The sequence below is a fragment of the Harpegnathos saltator genome, unplaced genomic scaffold (genome assembly GCF_003227715.2).
Source record: "Harpegnathos saltator strain DR-91 unplaced genomic scaffold, Hsal_v8.6 scaffold604, whole genome shotgun sequence".
Taxonomy (NCBI): Eukaryota; Metazoa; Arthropoda; class Insecta; order Hymenoptera; family Formicidae; genus Harpegnathos; species Harpegnathos saltator.
In genome coordinates this window covers 769136-788612 of record NW_020230432.1, presented here as the reverse complement: position 1 = coordinate 788612, position 19477 = coordinate 769136, and the positions used below count along the sequence as shown (strand labels likewise).

General features: G+C 51.5%; 1 protein-coding gene across 4 annotated transcripts in view; it reads right to left on the bottom strand.

Moving 5' to 3' along the window:
• Positions 1–19477, bottom strand: part of foxo (forkhead box, sub-group O) — a 180490-nt gene that overhangs the window by 36185 nt on the left and 124828 nt on the right. Inside the window, exons 2-7 of one of the 4 annotated variants that reach the window (XR_003113800.1) lie at positions 11083–11207; positions 10805–11002; positions 10187–10305; positions 9531–9766; positions 8058–8345; positions 7336–7663 (exon numbers count right to left, since the gene is read on the bottom strand). Coding sequence is in view for 1 of the 4 variants with exons in the window: in XM_011141308.2 (XP_011139610.2) it covers positions 7436–7663; positions 8058–8450; positions 9531–9766; positions 10187–10305; positions 10805–11002; positions 11083–11207 (1299 nt within the window). In the remaining 3 variants the exon portion in view is untranslated. Of the gene's footprint in view, positions 1–6140; positions 7664–8057; positions 8451–9530; positions 9767–10186; positions 10306–10804; positions 11003–11082; positions 11208–19477 lie in introns of those variants that run through there. The other 3 variants (XR_849770.2, XR_003113799.1, XM_011141308.2) reach the window with 3 other exon arrangements.

Below are 19477 nucleotides of genomic sequence, written 5' to 3'. Positions count from 1 at the left end.
GCTAACACGCGATAAAAATGCAAGGTTAAATCGCGAGTGCTTGGTTACCGCAAGAACATCGAGGTAATTCAACGAGAAATCTTTCTTCTGTGGGACAAAAGCGATGAAAGTTAAATTAATGCGGTTAAATTAGCTGGACAATCCGCCCTGATTCTCCACAGATGTTCTAGATTTCTTTTATTTTCGTTAATCGTATAAATCTTCAATCACAATCGCACGAAACAGCTGCTGCACAAATGCAGACGGCGACTTTCTTCACTTATTCTTTCATATCACCTTAAGGCTCGCGTGTTAGCAATATCTGATATTGAAAGAAAAAAAAAGACATTTGTCTGCTATCATTCTCCAAGGCGTGAGAATAATTTTTACGTCGTTCCGGTCAACTGGTCTGAGCTCACACGACCGCGTCGCAACCTAAATACTTCAACACGGTTGCTCTATCCGATTGTATTCAGGACTACATTTGTCCTTCCCTGGAAAACGAATAAACACAAAACTTTCCGAAAGTGGAGCGCCGGCCAAGAGTCCGTACCGATTCATCTTAAATTTCGCAGTCGACGAGACGTATCGTCGCTGCTTCTGATATTCATCCCAAGAAAACCGCTAACGGCGATCTTCTCTTCCGCCCTTCTCTCTCGCCCTTCTCTCTCCCCCTTCTCTCTCGCTCTCTGTCTCTCTTTCTGTCTCTCTCTCTCTCTCTCTCTCTCTCTCTCTCTCTCTCTCTCTCTCTCTCTCTCTCTCTCTTTCTCTCGTCTTTTTCTTTATGTCGCGTGCGCCCGCGCGCCTACAGTCCGCGTTTACCCGCTGGTATCGGCGGTACTAAACGCGCAGCTCGGGTCTTTTCTGGGTCAGGGGAGATTAATTGGCCGTAACCGGGAGCATTGTCGTACCATGTGCGGTAATGTACTCCCGCGCAGCTTGATAATAATCATTAAGAACGACCGTCTAGTTGTCCAAGCACCCATCTGAGAAAAACCGCACCCAAGGTCAATGACATCGCGACGTGTCGTTGTTACAACGCAACTGCCGAAGCGCGATTATTCTAGAGAAGAGACGACTCGCAAATTAATCGAGTCGCGAAAAAAATACCCTTTGTCGCGCGCACAAATATATGCTATTCGATTATTTTTAAGACGTGTATTCGAGATCGCAGAAAAGGATCGCGCGGAAGGGTTGAGCCTTGACCCAGAAACTCGAGCCCTTTTCGTCGAGTGACGTCGGCGTCCGTTCGTCCTACCGAGGGTGTGTAACACGTGGACTCGTGCAACTTTTTCCCGCGACGACGTAACGCGCCGAGAGAAGTCAAGTGGTTCCTAAATGTCAATTTAGGAATAATTCTAATTCCTCGCTATCGTCGCTCGACGGTATTTTAGAACGATATATTTTGGTTCGAATTTTTCTGCCCGTTTTGTCGTCGCAAATTCCCCGATTCCGTTCCTTCTTCTCTTTAATTAAGAACGTAAAATAAACGCGGCGTACTAGTGAATCTTCCATGAAGCCTTAGCGGGATGGCTCGAGGATTAAATGACTCGCGAACTCTTTTGCTTACTAATGTAAGATTGGCGATGATCCAACGGTACTCGAAACTTTAATAAACTAACCGTTGAGCGTCCAATTACGTCAGTCATCGTTTGCGGAATGTAATTAAATTTTGACGTGTGCCACGTTTCTCCTCCTCCCTCTCTTTCCTTCGTTCTAATCGGTTCACCGCGATCGCTAAGCGTTAAATGAAGATTAAACATTCTCCCTGTTGATAATATCTAATGTATATTGCATTTAATATGTGTATTAAACTTAACTCTCCCATCAGCGGGTCTCTTAACCTAATCTTGTCAGACAAGTAGCAAATTGCTTGGCAGATTTATTTGCGATCGCCATCTATCTCCTTCTCTCTTGTTACTCGTCTCTTACGATGTTCTTCCGTTTTATTAAATAACGATGTCAGCGGGTGAAAAATCTATCATACTCTCGTTCGAATGAAAGGTTTCGCGTATCTCCGATTCGAAGTTTCATTAATTACAGATCGCAGGCAGATGCATGTTACAATGGCACGAGCGATTGCATCATTTTTCTCTCCTCCCCTTCCTCTTTACATTCCTATCTTTCGCGATAAAATAATACAAGTTCTCAAGCGTGCGATGATAAAGCCCAGCAATTTGCGTGCGCGTATCTCGATGGACCATTGTCGCAACCCCACTTCCGTCGAATGAAAATTCACCCGCGGCGAAGAAAGGTTCCTCGCTACGCGTAAGAGATTGAGACCTTGACCTACGAGAGTAAGAATTTTTTTTTTTACGAGAAAGCCTACTCGTCGCCGAAAGCCGTCATTGTGTCGTACCTACGAGAAGTATCCTATGTAACTTCTCTCCGCAGAATCTCACGATAAAGTTCCTCGATAGGAATCCTCTGATAGAAAATCGGCGACTACACGCTTCTTCGTAGATAGGCGCGCCGTGTGGGTGACGAGGGTGGCGGAGGGTGGAAGGTGTGCGCACAGACGCTCAAGTGGGGCAAAAGGGAACCACTTAGCCGAAACTGCAGGAGTCTGGGAGTCAGCAGCTATTCGGCAGACGTCACTGGCGCCAGCGGACTACCTTAAAGCCCAGCCACCCCCCTGGCCACCCCTTGGCCACCCCCCGCCGCCGACAATCTCATTCCCCAAAAGCGTCGCAAGAATTATAAAGTTGGTGGAGGAGAGAAGAGAAAGAGGCGACGAAGGCGACGGTGAGGGGGAGAAAAAGGGGGACAGACTTCTTTCCTTGCCACCCACCCTTGTCAGACGAGCGATCCCCCTTCCCCTCCCTCCCCTCCCTCGTCCCGCAACCTACATGCTCTACCTCGATCTATCGTGTTGCATCCCTTGGTCTTCCTCCGTATCTACTCTCTTTGTTCCTACTCTTCTCCCTCCCCTCCTCCCCCTCCTGGCTCCCTCGTGTCGCTCTCTTCTCTCTGCCACGGTACTTTTTTATTTCGACTTGGAAGAGAAGAGTTTTCTCGAAGGAACCGATCTACCTCGGGGTGGGGAGCGAGTTTCGAGGTTCGATCGCGAGTTACGAAGGATCCGCGCGGATCCGAAAATCTGTTCTCCATTAGCGCGACGCCGACCGGAAGTCGTTCAATTAGAGTCATATACCGTGTGATCTCGAAATAATCCGGCGCTCGAGAGACCCCATTGTTATTTTTCCAACGACGACGAAAGTTTCGGCGAAGAGAGGCGAGCGCGCACGGCGCTCCCGTTTAATGAGGGACGCTTCTCTCTTTCTCTCTCCTTGTAGTTTTCTCTCTTTCGCAGTTTTCGCTCGCGGCCCGAGACTACTCTCGCGAGTAGTTTTACAGGGCGATGCCGTGATAAGGCCGGCCTTAAACCATCCACCCTCTCACTCGCCCTCCGAGATTCTTTCCTTTATCGCCGTGCTCGATAAAACGGAGCGATCCTCGAATTATCACGTTATCGACTCTCCTCTCGTTATCTGTGGGCCGGCAGAACGCACGGTTTTCACCGTTGTTCTACATACGGACAATGGGTGATGAAAATTTTCGCTGGCTTTAGTTTATAATCTCGTGTGCACTTCGCAGGACTCACTTATCTCAACTCGATCGTATATTTTTTCTTCTGCTTATTTTTCATCTCTTTCGGCTTTAAATTTTTGAGAAACACGATTTATCTGCCTTCACATGTTTTTTCTTTTTGTTGGTTAAATCTGAAATAAAAGGGACAACTCGTGGCAAGTTTCATCAATCTGTTCAGCGAAGTAATCGCGTTTTGGGATGAATTGTGTTAGAGTGCTCAATTATTGCGGATCAGTTACGAGACCCTCCAAACTGATTCTGGATCTCATCTTGAGTGGAAATTCAGCCCGTGAAAGTGATCGAAAATATTTTCTCTAACGACACACACACGCGCGCGCGCGCGCGCGCGAGGAATTTTTCCAGAGCCCGCGCGAAGAATTACCGTAGAATTTTTCCCGTCAGAGCGTCACGGTAGCGCCGCCGTCGCGTTGAAACGTTCGTGCCTCGGAGCGCGTTTCTTACGCGTCGTACTGCGTTTCGCTCCGGCGGTATCGGTTTTATCCAGACACTCGAATTTATGCCCTTTCCGCCAGACGGTAAATGGATATACAGTCGGACGGGGGAAAAAAAGGAGCGAGAGCGCGAGAGAGTCGGTGAGAGAGGAGGCGGCGGGCGGAAAGGGGAAACAAAAAGACATCGATCCCCCGGAACTAACGGAGATCGGCGTGCACGCCGGTTTCATACGCACAACAAACTACTGGAACGGCCGCCGGAGGCGTTAATATACCGGGGCGTAAGCCCGGGGGCGGTATTTTTTCGCGGCGCGCGTTCGCCGCGCTGAAAAATATTTTTCTGAAAGCTAATATCTCTCTCGGGCCGATATTCCGCCGTGTAAATAATATCCGCGCCCGTAGGGACAACAAAGTAGGCTGTCATGTGAGTGCAATCGCCAAAAGAGGCTCTCGCGCTGAGGGCGGGGTAGGGGGTGGAGCAGAGAGAGAGAGAGAGAGAGAGAGAGAGAGAGAGAGAGAGAGAGAGAGAGAGAGAGAGAGAGAGAGAGAGAGAGAGAAATGAGCCGCGTGGCCGCTGAACACCGCGTCATTTTTCCCGCAACAGCCGCTCTTTGCGCCGCACTTCGCCCCCTTCGCCCTCCTCGCTGATCGTCGCTCCACGCTCGTGAGGCCGCAAAGAACCGAGCGGGGAGAATGACTCTCGCGGTTCGGGGAATAATTTCGATCGAGTCGGTCGTTGTCTTTCATCCCGCCGTTAAAACGCGATAAGTGCGTATCGTCACCGCGGCGATTTCTGCGGCCGAGACGTTGGCGTGAGTTCGCGAGTGAATCGGAGGACCATTACGCCTCGTCCTCGACGTCTCTCCTCGGTAAGAAGAAAAAGATGATCACGGTGGTCACGCAACGGTCGCGGCAGAGATGACAGCGGAAGTCAACATTCAGTCAGGTTGCAAGTAGCATTCGAACGGCAAGCACACGCTAGAACGCGATTACTAACGGAAGATTAATATCGTCGAACGCTCATTCGCGCGCGCGCACGCTCACGCGCTTGCACGCGGCGTTTTTATCTCCATTAGCGCGACGACGATGAGAGAATGACGGTAACGACAATGTCGACGGCGACAGCGACGGCGGCGGCGGCGGCGGCCGGCGGCGGCGGCGGCGGCGACGACGATGACGTCGACGACGACGACGACGTCGACGACGACCGCGACGAGATGGGAGGATAAAGCTGTAATTACACGCCGCACTTGTGCGTGCGAAAGATTAAAAGGCGCCGCGGCAGCGAAGTGGGAGTTATTTTAGTCGCGTTGTTGCGAAGTACCAACGGCAAAAGCGATTTTCCGCGAGAAATCGCGTTACATTTTTACACCGCTCTCCTTCCGTTGCCGCCGTAGTCACCCCTCCAAAGAGAGCGGGACAGATAGACAGAGACGGAGAGGCGCAGTATAGAGAGAAAAAGAGTGAGGTGTGAAAAAGGAGCCGACGTAAAGCGACGCGAAAACGTTTTAATTTTTATCGCAAGCTTTACAGAGCACTCTCCGCTACTGCCAGCCACGAAAGCGGGGTTAGAGAGGGAAGGAGGAAAAGAGAGAGAGGGAGGGAGAGAGGGAGGGTGGGAGAGGGGGAGAGAGAGAGAGAGAGAGAGAGAGAGAGAGAGAGAGAGAGAGAGGGATCGCATTATCCGGACGCGATTACCGGTGTAATATCACGTAAATCGCCCAAGGTCGCCGCAAAGCGACGCGAGAATATTTTACCGCGCCGTAAACGAACGCTTCGCGAAATGACGTAGAAAGGGAGCATCGCCTCGCGCGTGAATAAATAGCCGAGTGTTCGCGTACGCTGCACTCCTCTCTCTCCGCCCGGCTTTTTGTCAAAGAGAACCGTTTTATTCATTGAAATCTACAAAACATATTAATACAATACTGCGAGACGCATGTAACGCGCTCGCACGCAGGCGACGCATTTAGAGTTAAATAGGCATTCTTCGCAGCGGTCGTTTGTCGGGGATGTTGAATTTTGGCTTCTCACGTCCTCCTCGCTCTTGGCGCGTCTCGCAGACGGGAGAACGTAGTCGCGTTTGTTCGCGTTTAACGCGAACACGCAGTCGTCGAGGGGAGGGTGTCTTCGCGCGAGAGCACCGCAACCCTCGCGAGCGCGTTGATTGCACTTGACGCTCGCGCTCCTGCGCGATTTCAAACGAAATGCGCGACTGTTTTGACGCGATCAGCAATATTGCGTTAAGGCTCTCCATAAAACTCGCGGCTCCCGGCGATATGTTGTTACCTTGTTATCGTGCCCAAGTCAATAGCGATTTCGCACAAAACACCGTCCGACACCCGTCCGCCCGTTGTACGAAGGTATCGGCACGCAGGGGGCGGCGGTACGAAACCTTGAAGCGATTTATTAAATATCGCACGGCCGAGCACTGTGTCACGACATGAGTATGCGATATTGTTTTGGCTGCAAGGGCCGAAAGGGGTGGGGAGGAGGTAGCGGGGAGCGGAGAAGGCAATCAATGACAGGCCTCTGGCCCCTGCTCGCCCCCTGCCGACAGAAGGATCTTGCACCCTTCGTTCGAGGCTACGTGATCGGCCGCGCGCGAGAGCGCGTGAAGCGACGTGAAGCGGCAGGAGGAGGGGGAGAGAGGGCTCGGGAAGGATCCCGAGCGAACTTCCGTATGATTAATCAGCCACGCGAGAATGATGTATCGACCGGCGGATCTCAGCACCTCGCGCGGCATGGATATACGTCTCCCTCTTATCCCGGCCGCGGCCACATGTTAATGTGCCCGTAAAATAAAATTATCCGCGGCCGAGAGGCCGAGCGGCGGGATATATTTGTATCTTCCCTCCGCGCCTCGGAGTCGCGACGGCTATTGAGCAACGGGCAGTTATCAGCGACCGGCCGTGGAATATTTGTGACTCCCGTCGCGGCGCGCCGGGCGATCGTGAAACGGCATAAAAATAGTACACGTGCGCGGGAATCTTATCGGCGGCTTCGCTCGAGCGATACGCACAAGGTACCGACGACGGGCTTTCCCTTTTTTTTTTACAAATCTCGAAACAAATTCGAGATAAGTGATCACGCTTTATATTCTAGCTGAACGATCTAGTGTATCGGCACTCTAGTATCTCATCGTATGCTCTTAAAGAGCGTAAAGAGCGAGCGCGTGCGTATCGGGGCGCGGGAAAAAGGCGGGGGGGGGGACTCCCGCGAGTTGCCACTGCGAGATTCGACCTGTCGATAGCTCATCTCGATAAGCTGAACCGATGCACGTGAGAATGACGGGGCTCCAGAGAGAGAGACTCACCGATGAGCTGCCCTTCGGTCGTCCCGCAGAAGTTATCCCGCCCGTCGGACAACGGCATCGGCAAGGACGATGGGGGTGTCGAGGGCAGGGGGGTTAACTGCTAGTGAACCCACGAGGGGGGCGCCGCGGGGGTCGCCGCGTTCGCACTGACGTAGACGGCCGCAGGTGTGTTGCTGGTCGTCGTGCCGACGACGATGTCGCTGTTCTGGCTGACGGCGCCGTTCTGGCCGATGTTGCCGTCGCTCACCTGGATCGCGGCGGTGCCCATGACGCCCTGCTGGAAGTTGAAGTCCAGCGTGCCCTCTATCGACAGCTCGTGCTTGATCACCTGCAAATCGCGAGTCGAACGGCGCGTTTACCCTCACGAGAAGAGACAAGTCCGTCGTTTCTCTTCGAATAAGTCTTGACGTGGAAAGTCGTTCGTGGGAAGTTCGTTCGTCGGGCTACAGTCGCAATCTAGTTTACTCGCGACCCGAGCGAGGAAACAGAAACTGAAGTGAATCTTGTGTCTCCTTTCTCCAGATCCAAAAATCAGAATTCGAACCGAGCACGAGGTGCGGATTATGATCTTTCAGTGCGAAGAAAGAAACGCGCAATCGAACGCGGTGCGTTTACGATTTCGATTGGAATCGCGCGAAAAATTCGATCTACGAGAAAGTTACAGCTACAGCCAGTAGTAACAGACAGACGTGTGCACACATGTAAGGCGCGGCCAGACTTACTTCGTCGACGTTGCAGTGGAAGGCGCCGTGCATCGCCTCGATGTTGATGTTGAGATCATCGAGAAGGGCGGAATGATTGAGGGCGCCCATCAGCTGGCCCATCATAGTGCTGGGCGTAGCTGGGCAAGGTGTCGGTGTGTTGGGCGGGCTGGGACCTGCTGGTCCAGTCTGTGCTGACTGGTGTTGCTGCTGCTGTTGCTGCTGCTGTTGCTGCTGCTGTTGCTGCTGCTGCTGTTGCTGCTGCTGCTGTTGCTGCTGCTGCTGCTGCTGCTGCTGACGCTGTTGGGTCTGAATCATATATTGCAGCGTCTGCTGCTGGTTGTTGCCTAACATCGTCGGGCTGGGCTCGCTCTGCTGATACGACGGTGACATGCCAGACACGGGGCTCAGATTCTGATTTTCGGGTTTGGAAAGAGGAAAAACGCAATGTTTGCTGTAGTTGTACTTGATTCGCACTCGATTCGTCGAATATCGATTTTCGAGTTTGTCGCGCGTTAAATATGCCTGAAATCGTTAGGAATTCAGCAAATTTCGCGCGTTGAAGATTATTCGATTGCTCGGCGCAATTAGGGCGAATTCATGAACCCTTCAGAAATATTTCGCACATTTATCTCTCTCTCTCTCTCTCTCTCTCTCTCTCTCCCCCCCTCTCTCTCTCTCCTTCTCTCGCTCGCTCGCACGCACGTGTGTTTGCATATAACGCGGTAAAATAAGTAACAAAACTTGATCGTGATGAAAATTTGATCCGTTAAAATTGATCAATTACAACGGGCAATGTGTCGCTGCCTCGCCCGAGTGTGTTTGTATTTGTAGCGTTATTGAAAATACGTCTCGCTGCAATTTCATGAGCGCATATGATGCTTTTTTAAACCAGTTTCAATAATGAAATGTAAATAAGTCCTCCGCCGTACTTTCCGTCGCAAATCTCGCACGAGGCAACAAAAATATCGACCATCATGATTCGTAAATAGCGCGACCATCATGGGGAAACAGTCGGGGTTCAAATTATGGGAGCGAAGGAGCGATATTCTCCGAGTCCCGCCTGCGACGGAACCGCGACGACACGTCCCTTTCGTAAAACCGCGCCGGGTTGCTTAAACCGACTTAAACCGAGAACCGGCACGGTCTCTCGATATAATTCGAGACAGTCGTATCGTTCGAACGTCACATCCGTCGTCCGCGAGCTACGCGGCGGAAGCCGCGACCGAAGCACGGTGGCACTCGTACGGACCGCCGCGGCCGTACGTGTGTGTAAAACGTACATCTCGCGATCCTTATTGATTTTGCAACATTGCCAGGCCCGAACATGCGCATCATAAAAACATCGGACGTCCTCCTTTGCAGTCGAGCTCGCGCGAAAAATCCGCAACCGTGTCGCGCCACGCCGCGTCGCGTCGCGTCGCGTCGCGTCGCGTCGCGTCGCGTCGCGTCGCGTCGCGTCGCGCAACGTCGCGTCGAAAAATCAAGACCCACCATCTGACAAGCGCACGGCTGCAGGCCGTGAAGCGGGCATCTCTGCTGATTGGCCGACTGCGGGGTGGGTGGCAGGCCGAAGGATGACGGGGTGCGTAGGCCGTTGTTCCTCTGGTACTCGAAGTAAGACGGCGGGGCTGGTTGCTGCTGCTGGTGGCCGGGCGGTGACGTCTGATACATTTGGTACGACTCCAACTTCATCGTCTCCGCCAGGTTGCCTGCTAGGATCGAGTCTGCTGTCGAGTATGACATACGACGTATTAATCGCGCAGCCAGCCGCGGCCAGCCGGAACGGAGAGGTGTGGTCGCGCTCAGAGAGGGAAGGTGGGAGGGAGGGAGGGAGGGAGGGAGGAGGTTTACTTCGGTTCGGCTGCGAGAAGAACGTGATTCGCGATCCGTGACGCGAGTCCAGGTTCAAATTAATTTCGAAGTTGCGAGTCGCTCGGACGTTGAACGCGGGAGACAGGAGGCGAATCGTCGGACGTGAACAAATGGTGCTAATAATTTATTTTGACTCGACGCCGTACCTGCCGTGCGGGAAAGCGGCATCGGGCTCTGCGTGAGATCTGCGAGAGCCATTTCTTAAATTTACGTTGACACGCGAGAGAGGACGCGGGATATATATATATATATATATATCGATATTAAATACGTACCTAACTGTTGTTCCGGGCTGTAAGAAGGCGCATAGGTCGGTGTCCAGTCCGGCTCCCCGAGAACCGCCGGGATCGGGCTCAGTTGGCCGCAGGAGGACGCGTTACTCGAGGCGCGAGGACTTGAATAACAGAAATATCTCGGTTCGCGTCTCAAGCCGTATTCTCTCAAACCGCTTCCTATTTATACACCTCATATCTCGAGTACGTCTAATTCCTCATACACACACATGAGGTTCCGCGTTCCCATAAGATAACCGCAAACCGTATCATTATGTCAATTCTCCACATCCTACTCCGTCGTCCATCTTTAAATAATCCCACATACGTCGCGGAGCCATTCCTCGACTCTTTAAGACTAGCTCGGCGAGCCTCAAATTTGCAAACATGAGTTCTCATCGAGCCTCGTTAGAAGGCTCGCTTCGACTCGCGTCGATCGAAGTCGGGTTCTCTACGAGGAAACGGCGGGCTCAGTTTGTTCCGTTTCGCAAAAGCTAAAAACCGACCGTAACGAGTGCAATCGCAAAAGCATGTCTTTACCCCTTTTTTCAGTCAGTCGATTGACAGTTGCTCGCTCACAGACAAACGCGAATCGCGAACGGTTATCGATGGGCAACGTACCGGAACGTGTCAGACGAGAGCTGAAATCCGCTGGCGGGTAGAGGGCTGTCCGGGTAGATGTCGAGACCTTCCCCGACGCTGCTGCTGGGACTGGAAGTGGGTTCCGCCAGCAGCGCGCCGTTCCTCAGAGCGTCGGCGATCTTCTTCGAGCGGCCGCGTCTTTTCTCCAGGCTACCAGTGCTCTCCATCGTTGTGGCTCTACGCAAAGCACACACTCCGCCATTCTCGGGAACGCTCTCGGTTCGCGGTGTCGCAATCGCGATTGCGCGAGAACTTACCTGCGACGAGCAGACTTGCCAGGTTTGGCATCGCGATTGATCATCCACCAGGAACTCTTGCCCGTACCTTCGTTCTGCGTCCGTATGAACCTGTTGTGCAGCGACAGGTTGTGGCGTATGGAATTCTGAAAGCAAAAAGAATTGCCAAATCAGCGGAAGCTTCTTCTTCCATCCGCGCGCGCGCGCGTACTTAAGTACATCATTTCACCGCATCTCTAGTCTTTTTCGCATGGCGACAAGTTTCAGAAATTGATATAGTCGCAGAATCTCTGCGTCGCGGAAGATCAGCGTACAGAAGGGAATCGACTAGTAAATTTATGATTTGAGGAAATTAAGTGTGTTTGCAATAGCGATTCGTGATAATCAAACTGCTCAGTGGACTTCTTTCGCAATCCGCCATCGATCTGAATGGCCATCCGGATAGACAATACAGACAAGGGTCTGTCTTGCTCCTCGATACCACGACTCCGCGCGCGCGCGCGTCCATACGAGAGTATCGTAGGAGAAAAAATCAATTCGAAGAGTGAATCATAGGAGCCGCGCTTTATAGTAGTTCCCCGTCGACGCGGAGTGTAGCGCCGCGTCGCTCTCCTTTTGCCCCCTTCATTAGGCAAATTGAATCGGCCGCGAGTGTAGTCCGGGTCTCGGAAAAATTTCGGAAAGCTTCTACCCTAATACGAAAGTATCCGTCGCGAAGCGATAACAATTTCCTTTCGTCTTCGTCTCCCGACGCGAAGCGGGCGCGCGCCTCGCCTCGCCTCGCCTCGTCTCGCCTCGCCGAGGGATACTTTCAGATACGAAGGACGCGCGCGCACGTAGAGACGGCGCGATAAATAAAAATGGCTCCTTTAAACTGGCCATTATATCGCGAACGAGACAGGCGGAAGTTGATGCGAAGTACCGCGAAGAACCGTTGCCCAAACTCGCCGGCGTTTTATCGTTTCGTTAAGTCGCCGTCCTAAAACAGGGTCGCGGATTGTCAACCTTGCAACGGACGGAAAATAATCGTAAAAGTATATTCTCTTGAAAAAAAAATTTTTCATCGCAACGTTTCACGTCGACCAATGCACACGAAGCATGCCTGATTGATCGGAAGGTTTATTTGATCCTCTGTAGGATATTTCCCCCCCCCGGTCGGAGGTCGGAGTCTGCGAATGTATACGACTACAGGTGAGCGCGCAATTTTCCCAGGCTAGCCGTTAACAGGATTGTCGAGGAGCGAACGTCTTATTTTCGTAAATCTCGACGATGACTCGCCGCGAGTGATACAATCGCGCAAGATCTATCGCTCGGCTGTTACATTCAATTTACTCGGACGGCGCACGACGCGCCGTTTAACATCGCGAAATTTATAACGCGGAAACCTACGCTATGTATTCTTTACTACCGGAAAGAAACGGCTCCCGCGTTCGCCGCTCTCTCTCTCTCTCTTCCTCCCGCTCATGCGGCGCCGTCGCCGCATGTCCCTTCCGATATCAATCCGCGGATTAAAAAGGACTCGCTCGCGCGCGTGCATCCATCCTGAATCCGTTGGATCCACGTGGCGGTGTAAGCTCCGATTGCGTTGTTGATGTAACGTAATATCGCGGTCCGTACGACCGCATAACAAAACGGAATAAAGCCCCGCTCTGGCCGGGCACAGGTACTTCCGTTTGTTTTGCCGTATTCGCTTCCGCATGCGATAAGCTCACCCCGGCCGAATTAGTCCCGGTCGGTCGGCAAATAAGCTGCGCGGCATAAAATCCGCGGCTTCGTCGTTATTTTTACTGCGACTTAGCGGCGTTCCGCCGCCTCTTTACTGCCGCTTACGCTCTTCTCAAACTTGACCGATCGTCTTCCCGTCCGACTTTCGAATGTTCCCCGCGGGCAAGTCCCCGGCAAGTCGAAAGTATTTATCGATAGGTCCCCGAAGCGGTCCGCGATATCAGCGGAGGGTGGCTTTTACGATCGCCAGCGCGACTCATTTCATCCCCTTGCGATGGGCTCGCGAGCGAGCGGGGAAGTTGTTGCGTGTCTCTCCCTCTCCGTGGAATGGCGATCGGCCATTCCAGTCGTGCTCGCAGTCGCGAGCTATACGGCGGGGCTTTATAACCCCATCATCTACCCGCCTTTATCGACGCTACGCTCCGAAGATGAAGACATTTTCGGCGCCACCGTTCTGATTTTTAGATCGAGCCGGCCGCCGTCGGCCGGCTGTCGAGCTCGCGCTCGACGAGTCCCGACGAGGACAGGCTCGAAGAAATGCGATATCTCGGGAATCAATTTCGAATTTCTTCCCGAAATTGAGAGAGAAAGAAAGCGAGAAACGATAAGAGTCGATACGATCGTCTCGCCTCTCCGCGAGACTAATACTCCGTCTAAACAAATCCTTCTTGGCGGGGAAAATATGTGGCAATTCTCTCGCACGAGAGAGTCCTCGCGATTTCTCTTCCTTCGCGTCTCCGACTACGACGCGACTCTTGACCGCCGATAAAGCGCGGCACTTTCGTCCGCGTCCCTATAAACCGCGCGGAAACAGCCCCCGTCCAAGAGCGAAAGGAACGCGACGAAGATGACCGCGCGCGTGAGATGGGGAGGGTAGAAGTGAGGCGGTTATCTCGCGCGCCCGAATAGACTGTATAACGCGCAATTTATGGAGAACGTATATAGCCTCTGCCGCGTTTCGACCGGCGTTTGGCTGCTGCTGCGTGCGGGTTAGAATACGCGCGTGATAAGGGACGTTGGAATCAATGCTCGAAAGAACGAAAGTCCGTCGGCGACGGTGGGCGCGATTAGTCGTGTCCTCTTCAAGGTCGATAGGGCAAACGGGTGTCTCGGAGAACGGCGCGACGGCAATAATCTGAAGGACAAGCACTAAACTAAGCGAACTTTTACGCATCCTTGAGAATTGTTCCAGAAGAGTCTTGTTTTTTTTTTCTTTCTTTCTTTCCTGGAAGAGGCAACTTGCACGCGTGATTCGCTCAGTGGCAATCGCGAAAATATCAGCCGATTACCCGGACAGTAGTATGGCCGAAATAAATGGACGCGCACATAACAATCGCCAGAGTTTACGCGAGATAAAAATGAGATGTGTTCTTCGCTGAGAAAAAAAGACTCGCCTTAATAAAACCGTAGTCATTTTCGAGCGTCGTATTTGCTTATTTAACCTTTTATATTCTGAATTAATTTGTCCGAGATTTTATTAAATTTTTGTGTAATTAAATTAACAGGATTCAATAGCTTCCGGCATTTATTATAAACATAAGGAATAGGAAAATAAATTTTAGAATAATTCAATAATTACATTTTAAGGTGGTACTTATGAGGTATCGTCAGAATGTAAAAGATTAAAAGAGAAATAATGGCGACAGTAAAATATATTTAATATTATCAAGTACTACAAGATAGTAATCGTTACCGGAATGATTTTGCTGATCATAATTAATCGTTTTATTGCGCATTTATAGCCACAAACATCAGACACTTACTCCAGTGTGCGTGCCGAGTATGCGAAAACGGGAGCATGCCGTAATTTGTATTCGTCGAGTTTATTTTATCAACGTGTGTTAACACCCGCGTAATCTATTATAGAACCTTTCGCGGCGGATCGCACAATGTACACGCCGCTCTGCCATTCTCTATCTCCGAGAGAAAGAGAGATGAAGAGCACTATCATCGGCTTTTGATTTAGATGCATAATGCCGCGTTGCGCGCACAATGCGCTCGCCGGGAAGAACGGGGACGGTATTCTTGCCCGCGATCAATTACATCTCGGTTTCGACAGATTGCAAATGGCCTTTCCGATACGGGGAACACGCGGAAACGAGCGATCGCTCGTTCACAGAGAATTCGCGATTATCATCGACGGCCAAGGAAAGGGACGGCCTGAATAATAGATGACGATCGTTAGGTAACTCGCGAGCACGGAAGCTTTAATTCTTAATGCGCGCGTGGACACAGAAAAGAGGCAGCGCCGGCCACGAACGATTTGTCTCAATCGCCTCGTGCTTCGAGGATGCCCCCGGCTGTTTCGACATGCACGTGCATTTCGCGGTCATTTCGTGTCGTGCCGGGCACGGAAGGAGACGGGAAATCCGCGAAGGAAATTACACGCGAGGCTCGTGGAATGCGCGCCAAGAGTCGCGCACACATGGGATCTCTCCGTCGTGTCTCGCCGCTTGATATCAATTCTTACTCGTAGGAGGGCGGCAGCGTGAGAATTGACAGAAGAAGAAATTTGTGTAGCGGTGAAGAAATTCGCTAGGAAATAATCAACGATGTACGATACAACAATCGCTCTCTACAAATCAAGGCGGGAAAACGTTTGAAGCGGTTGAAATGGTGGAAATCCAAACGAGCGATGCGATGCGAGGCGGTTGTAAACTTATCAGTTACGCGCACGCGATTCCTTCATAGAGGCGTCTGTCTCCGCTTGCGCTGTCTCCCAGACTGGCTTCGGCTGCTTAATATATTACGAAACGTCGCGCGACGCCATGCATATTACAATACACGGCGCATATAACGAACTTCTTAATCCGCGCGTGACAGGAAGTGATTATAGATAGCGCGAACGCGCCGTGTAATCGCCGAAGGAAACAGAGCCCTACATCAATTTTTACGGACGTGGTTTTTATCTTGTCATGTGACGCGCCTCCTTGCGCTCATGAAAAGTCGTCCTTATCGGGAGGACGTGGTCGGGCGAAGTCGCGGTTTGCGGTCCGCCCGAGACCGCGCGATGATTTTCGTCTCGGGCCAGCCACGAAGAAAGCTCGCGACCGCACTAACGAGATAACGATAACAGTGTTCTAACGCAATCGCCGCGGCACGGCGGACGCGCATTAGCTAGAAACTCCGCCGTTCCGCCGTTGTTCGACAAACCCGATTTGAATTCGGGTTAATCCCGGCAACGGGCGGATTAATCGACTGACTTTCGCCAATCGCACGCAACGTGAGGGACGATTTCTTCTCACGGCGTGAATCGATGAACGACTCGTGCGTGAATTCCGATTGTGCGCTGGAAACGCCTCGCTTCTCCATATCGCGTCAGATAGTGATTTCATTTACAATTACACGCTTTTCAAGCATCTCCCTCGCGATACGGACTCGCTTGAACTTCGCCGAGCGAACACTCGCTCAAGTTAGACAAAAGCATTTCTTTAGCGAGACAATGAAGATCTTCCTTTGACCTCGGTTTGGTCTACGGTAAACTCCAGTTCTAGACTCACCCCGGTATAATTTCACGGACGTGACGCGCCGGTTAGAGATCCCGAGTTCGCCCCGCTTTCTTATTAGGAAAGTCGCGATGGTACATGTTTAATTTGATCAATCTCACTCGAAAGTTTGTAATGCCAATAAACTAGCTCGATGCGATCGGACGAAGCTTCTCTCTTCGAAAGGATATTACGATGATCCTTGATCCCGACGATTTTCCGGGATAACTCATCGTGACTGACCGTAAAGTTGAGAAAATACTTCGCTTGAAATAATTTTGCTAAGTGTTCAAAAGAGCGAGCTGTATGTCACGCCGTGAAACCTTGAATCTCCTTTGAAATTTGGCCGAACTCGCCTCGATACCATTTAACAAGCTATCTCTCTCTTTCTCTCATCCTCTCTTTTCTCGTCCTCCCACGAAACAATCACAATCGCGCGTGTGTTTTGCAATAACGACTGTCAACTTCGATTGAGAGTTTGGCAGCGATTGCGAGCGTAAAAGCTCGTGGCGAGCGGTGTCTCTTCTACATCGACGACGACGACGATGATGACGACGACGACGACGACGCTTGTGCTCTCAGGTGATTAGATGGTGACCGAGAACTGATCATCCAAGACTGCCAACAAGACCATCCCACCAATCCGCGCATGCATCTATCTGTCTATCTCTCTCTTATTCCTCCTCTCCGCCCCCCCCCTCTCTCTCTCTCTCTCTCTCTCTCTCTCTCTCGGTATACATTAATTCAATTCCACTGACGAGCCCAATTTCGTAAAAAGCATTTGCCGAACGATCGAAGAAGGATCGAGTGTGTACACTCGCTTACGCACACGCGCGAAAATACATATATACGCACACGCACGTACGCACGCACGCACGCACGCACGCACGCACACGTACACACACCCGTACACGTCACCTACCACCTTACCTGTGCACTTTAGCTAGGCTAGGCACTGACGTAAAGGTGATCCGTTACAAGTCTTGGCGCGTCAAGACTTCGCTTTTACACCGAAAGGACGCCGGCGTCGTTTCTCCGCCTTGCGATTTTTCTCGTATCCGAAGGTGAGCGACGCCGACCTTTTTTAACTCTCTCTCTCTCCCTCTCTCTCTCTCTCTCTCTCTCTCCCCTCTCTCCCCTCTCTCTCTTCCCCCCTCCCTCTCACTGTCTCTTTTTTCGTGTAATTATAGAGTCCCTCTCCCTTTCCGCCTATCTTACGGTTAATTAAGTAAGAGAATACTATTTGCACTCTTTTGTGTCTCTTCTCTCATCTAGCTCCTCTCACATTTTGTTCTTTCTTCTTACATTTTAATTACGCGTTATCATAGTAATACTAACCGTGTCGACTTGTCTCTCTTTCGGTAATCGCACATATAATGACGACATTTTCCCGTTCACGTGTCCGTCATTGTACTCACTGCGGATCGCGAGAAAGTTGGCATTTTAACTCGTGGATAATTCTTCGTCAATTGGTGGAAAGAATCGCGCGCGAAAATTACTCCCGCTGACAGAGGAGAGCAGCCGAGAAGCAGTCGGCGAGAGGGGGTTCGGTTAATTCGCGGGTCGGCAGTCTCGCGAGCGGCATAAAGCGGATTCCAGCGACCGAATTGCGAGCACTCAAATCAGAAATCTAGACTGCCGGCCAAATGTAGGATCGAACGACGAGTACGAGCGCTCAATTCGGTCGGTGGTGAACCGGAAGAGAGCAACGATGAAGATGAAGAAAAAGAGAGCGAGAGAGAGAGAGAGAGAGAGAGAGGGAGAGAGAGCTGGCGGGGGTGATTGTGAGACGGCAAGGGGTGCGAGGAGACGAAGAAGATATCGAGATAGAGCGGAGATCGAGAGGGCGAAACAGTGGTTTCTGAGGGAACGATAGAAAGAATCGGACGATCGAGGCAGGGGACGAGACGACGGGGGGAGCGCACTCCGCCGGAGGGAGGGAATAAAGGAGAAACAGTGAGCCAATTCACTAATCCCGATTTCCGATCGCGCACATCCATTCGCGTATTTACGTTAACAGCTCCAATCAGTTTCCTCTCCATTTCCTTGCTGCCGAGATAGGGAGGAAAGGCCATCTTCGACTCTTCGAGACTCGTGCAGGCGGCGGCAGCGGTGAACGACGAGACGGGTGGATTCGCGAGATCGTATTCCGAGCCTTCGAAGTCTCCTTTCGGAAAGCTATATTCGCGCGAATTCGGCGGACGCGATCGTACGGACAAGTATATCGCCCTCGCCGAGTACGTTTCTTTTAAACCGAACGTTAACGCGCGCGCGCGACGTCTTAGCGGCGAGGTCGGTACTCATGCGATGTACCGAAGTCGGCGAATATCACTTTTCTCGTATTTCTGAATGGGGCGAGCGACGACTCGTCTGGGTCAGCACTTTCGCAAAATTTCGATATTCGAGATAGGAATTATTGAATTGCACATACGAAATTGCCAGTCGATATGTCGTATGTGTGTGTATAGAGGTTCTATCTATATTAACCGGGACTATCGTTTATAGATTTTTCACCGACAGACAAATGTGCGCACAGAGAGAAGCGTTGAATTTTGAAACGTGAGTTCTCAAATTAAAAGGGCACTTTGTGTCTTTTTCCAACTATTTCCTCTCCGAAATAATACACAAGCTCGATTCATCGTGAAAATATAAAACCTCTCTCTCTCTCTCTCTCTCTCCCTCTCTCTCCCTCCCTCCCTCCCTCCCTCCCTCCCTCCCTCCCTCCCTCCCTCCCTCCCTCCCTCCCTCTCTCTCTCTTCGCCGTGAAACGTTAGCTTCCAAATGTAATCGCGAGATTTGTAAATCCCGTCGAGACTTTGTCTCGATCTATCCTATCTCGCTTCTCGCCGCGACGTCGAGCTCCTCGGAGAACAAACGAGAAAGACAGTAGTCGTCGTCGTCGTCGTCGTCGTTGTCGGCTCTCGCAGGATTTAATCCGAAATATTCGCGATCGTCCGTCTTCCGTCTCTGATAGAGAGGGAGGAGGATGTGCGCGCGGTGTGTATCGTAAATTCAATTCCGTCGACTCTCGACGGCGGTGGCACTATCGAAAAGTGACGGTCAATATTAACGCTCGCCCGGTAACTGCCGTCCCAGCGATGCGCTACCAATAAAGTCCAAGAAAAACTAGCAATCTCCAGCGGAAACGGACGGGAGGTCCCTCCTGCTGCTCACTCTCCATCCTCGCTGTTCCCCTCGCTTTGACA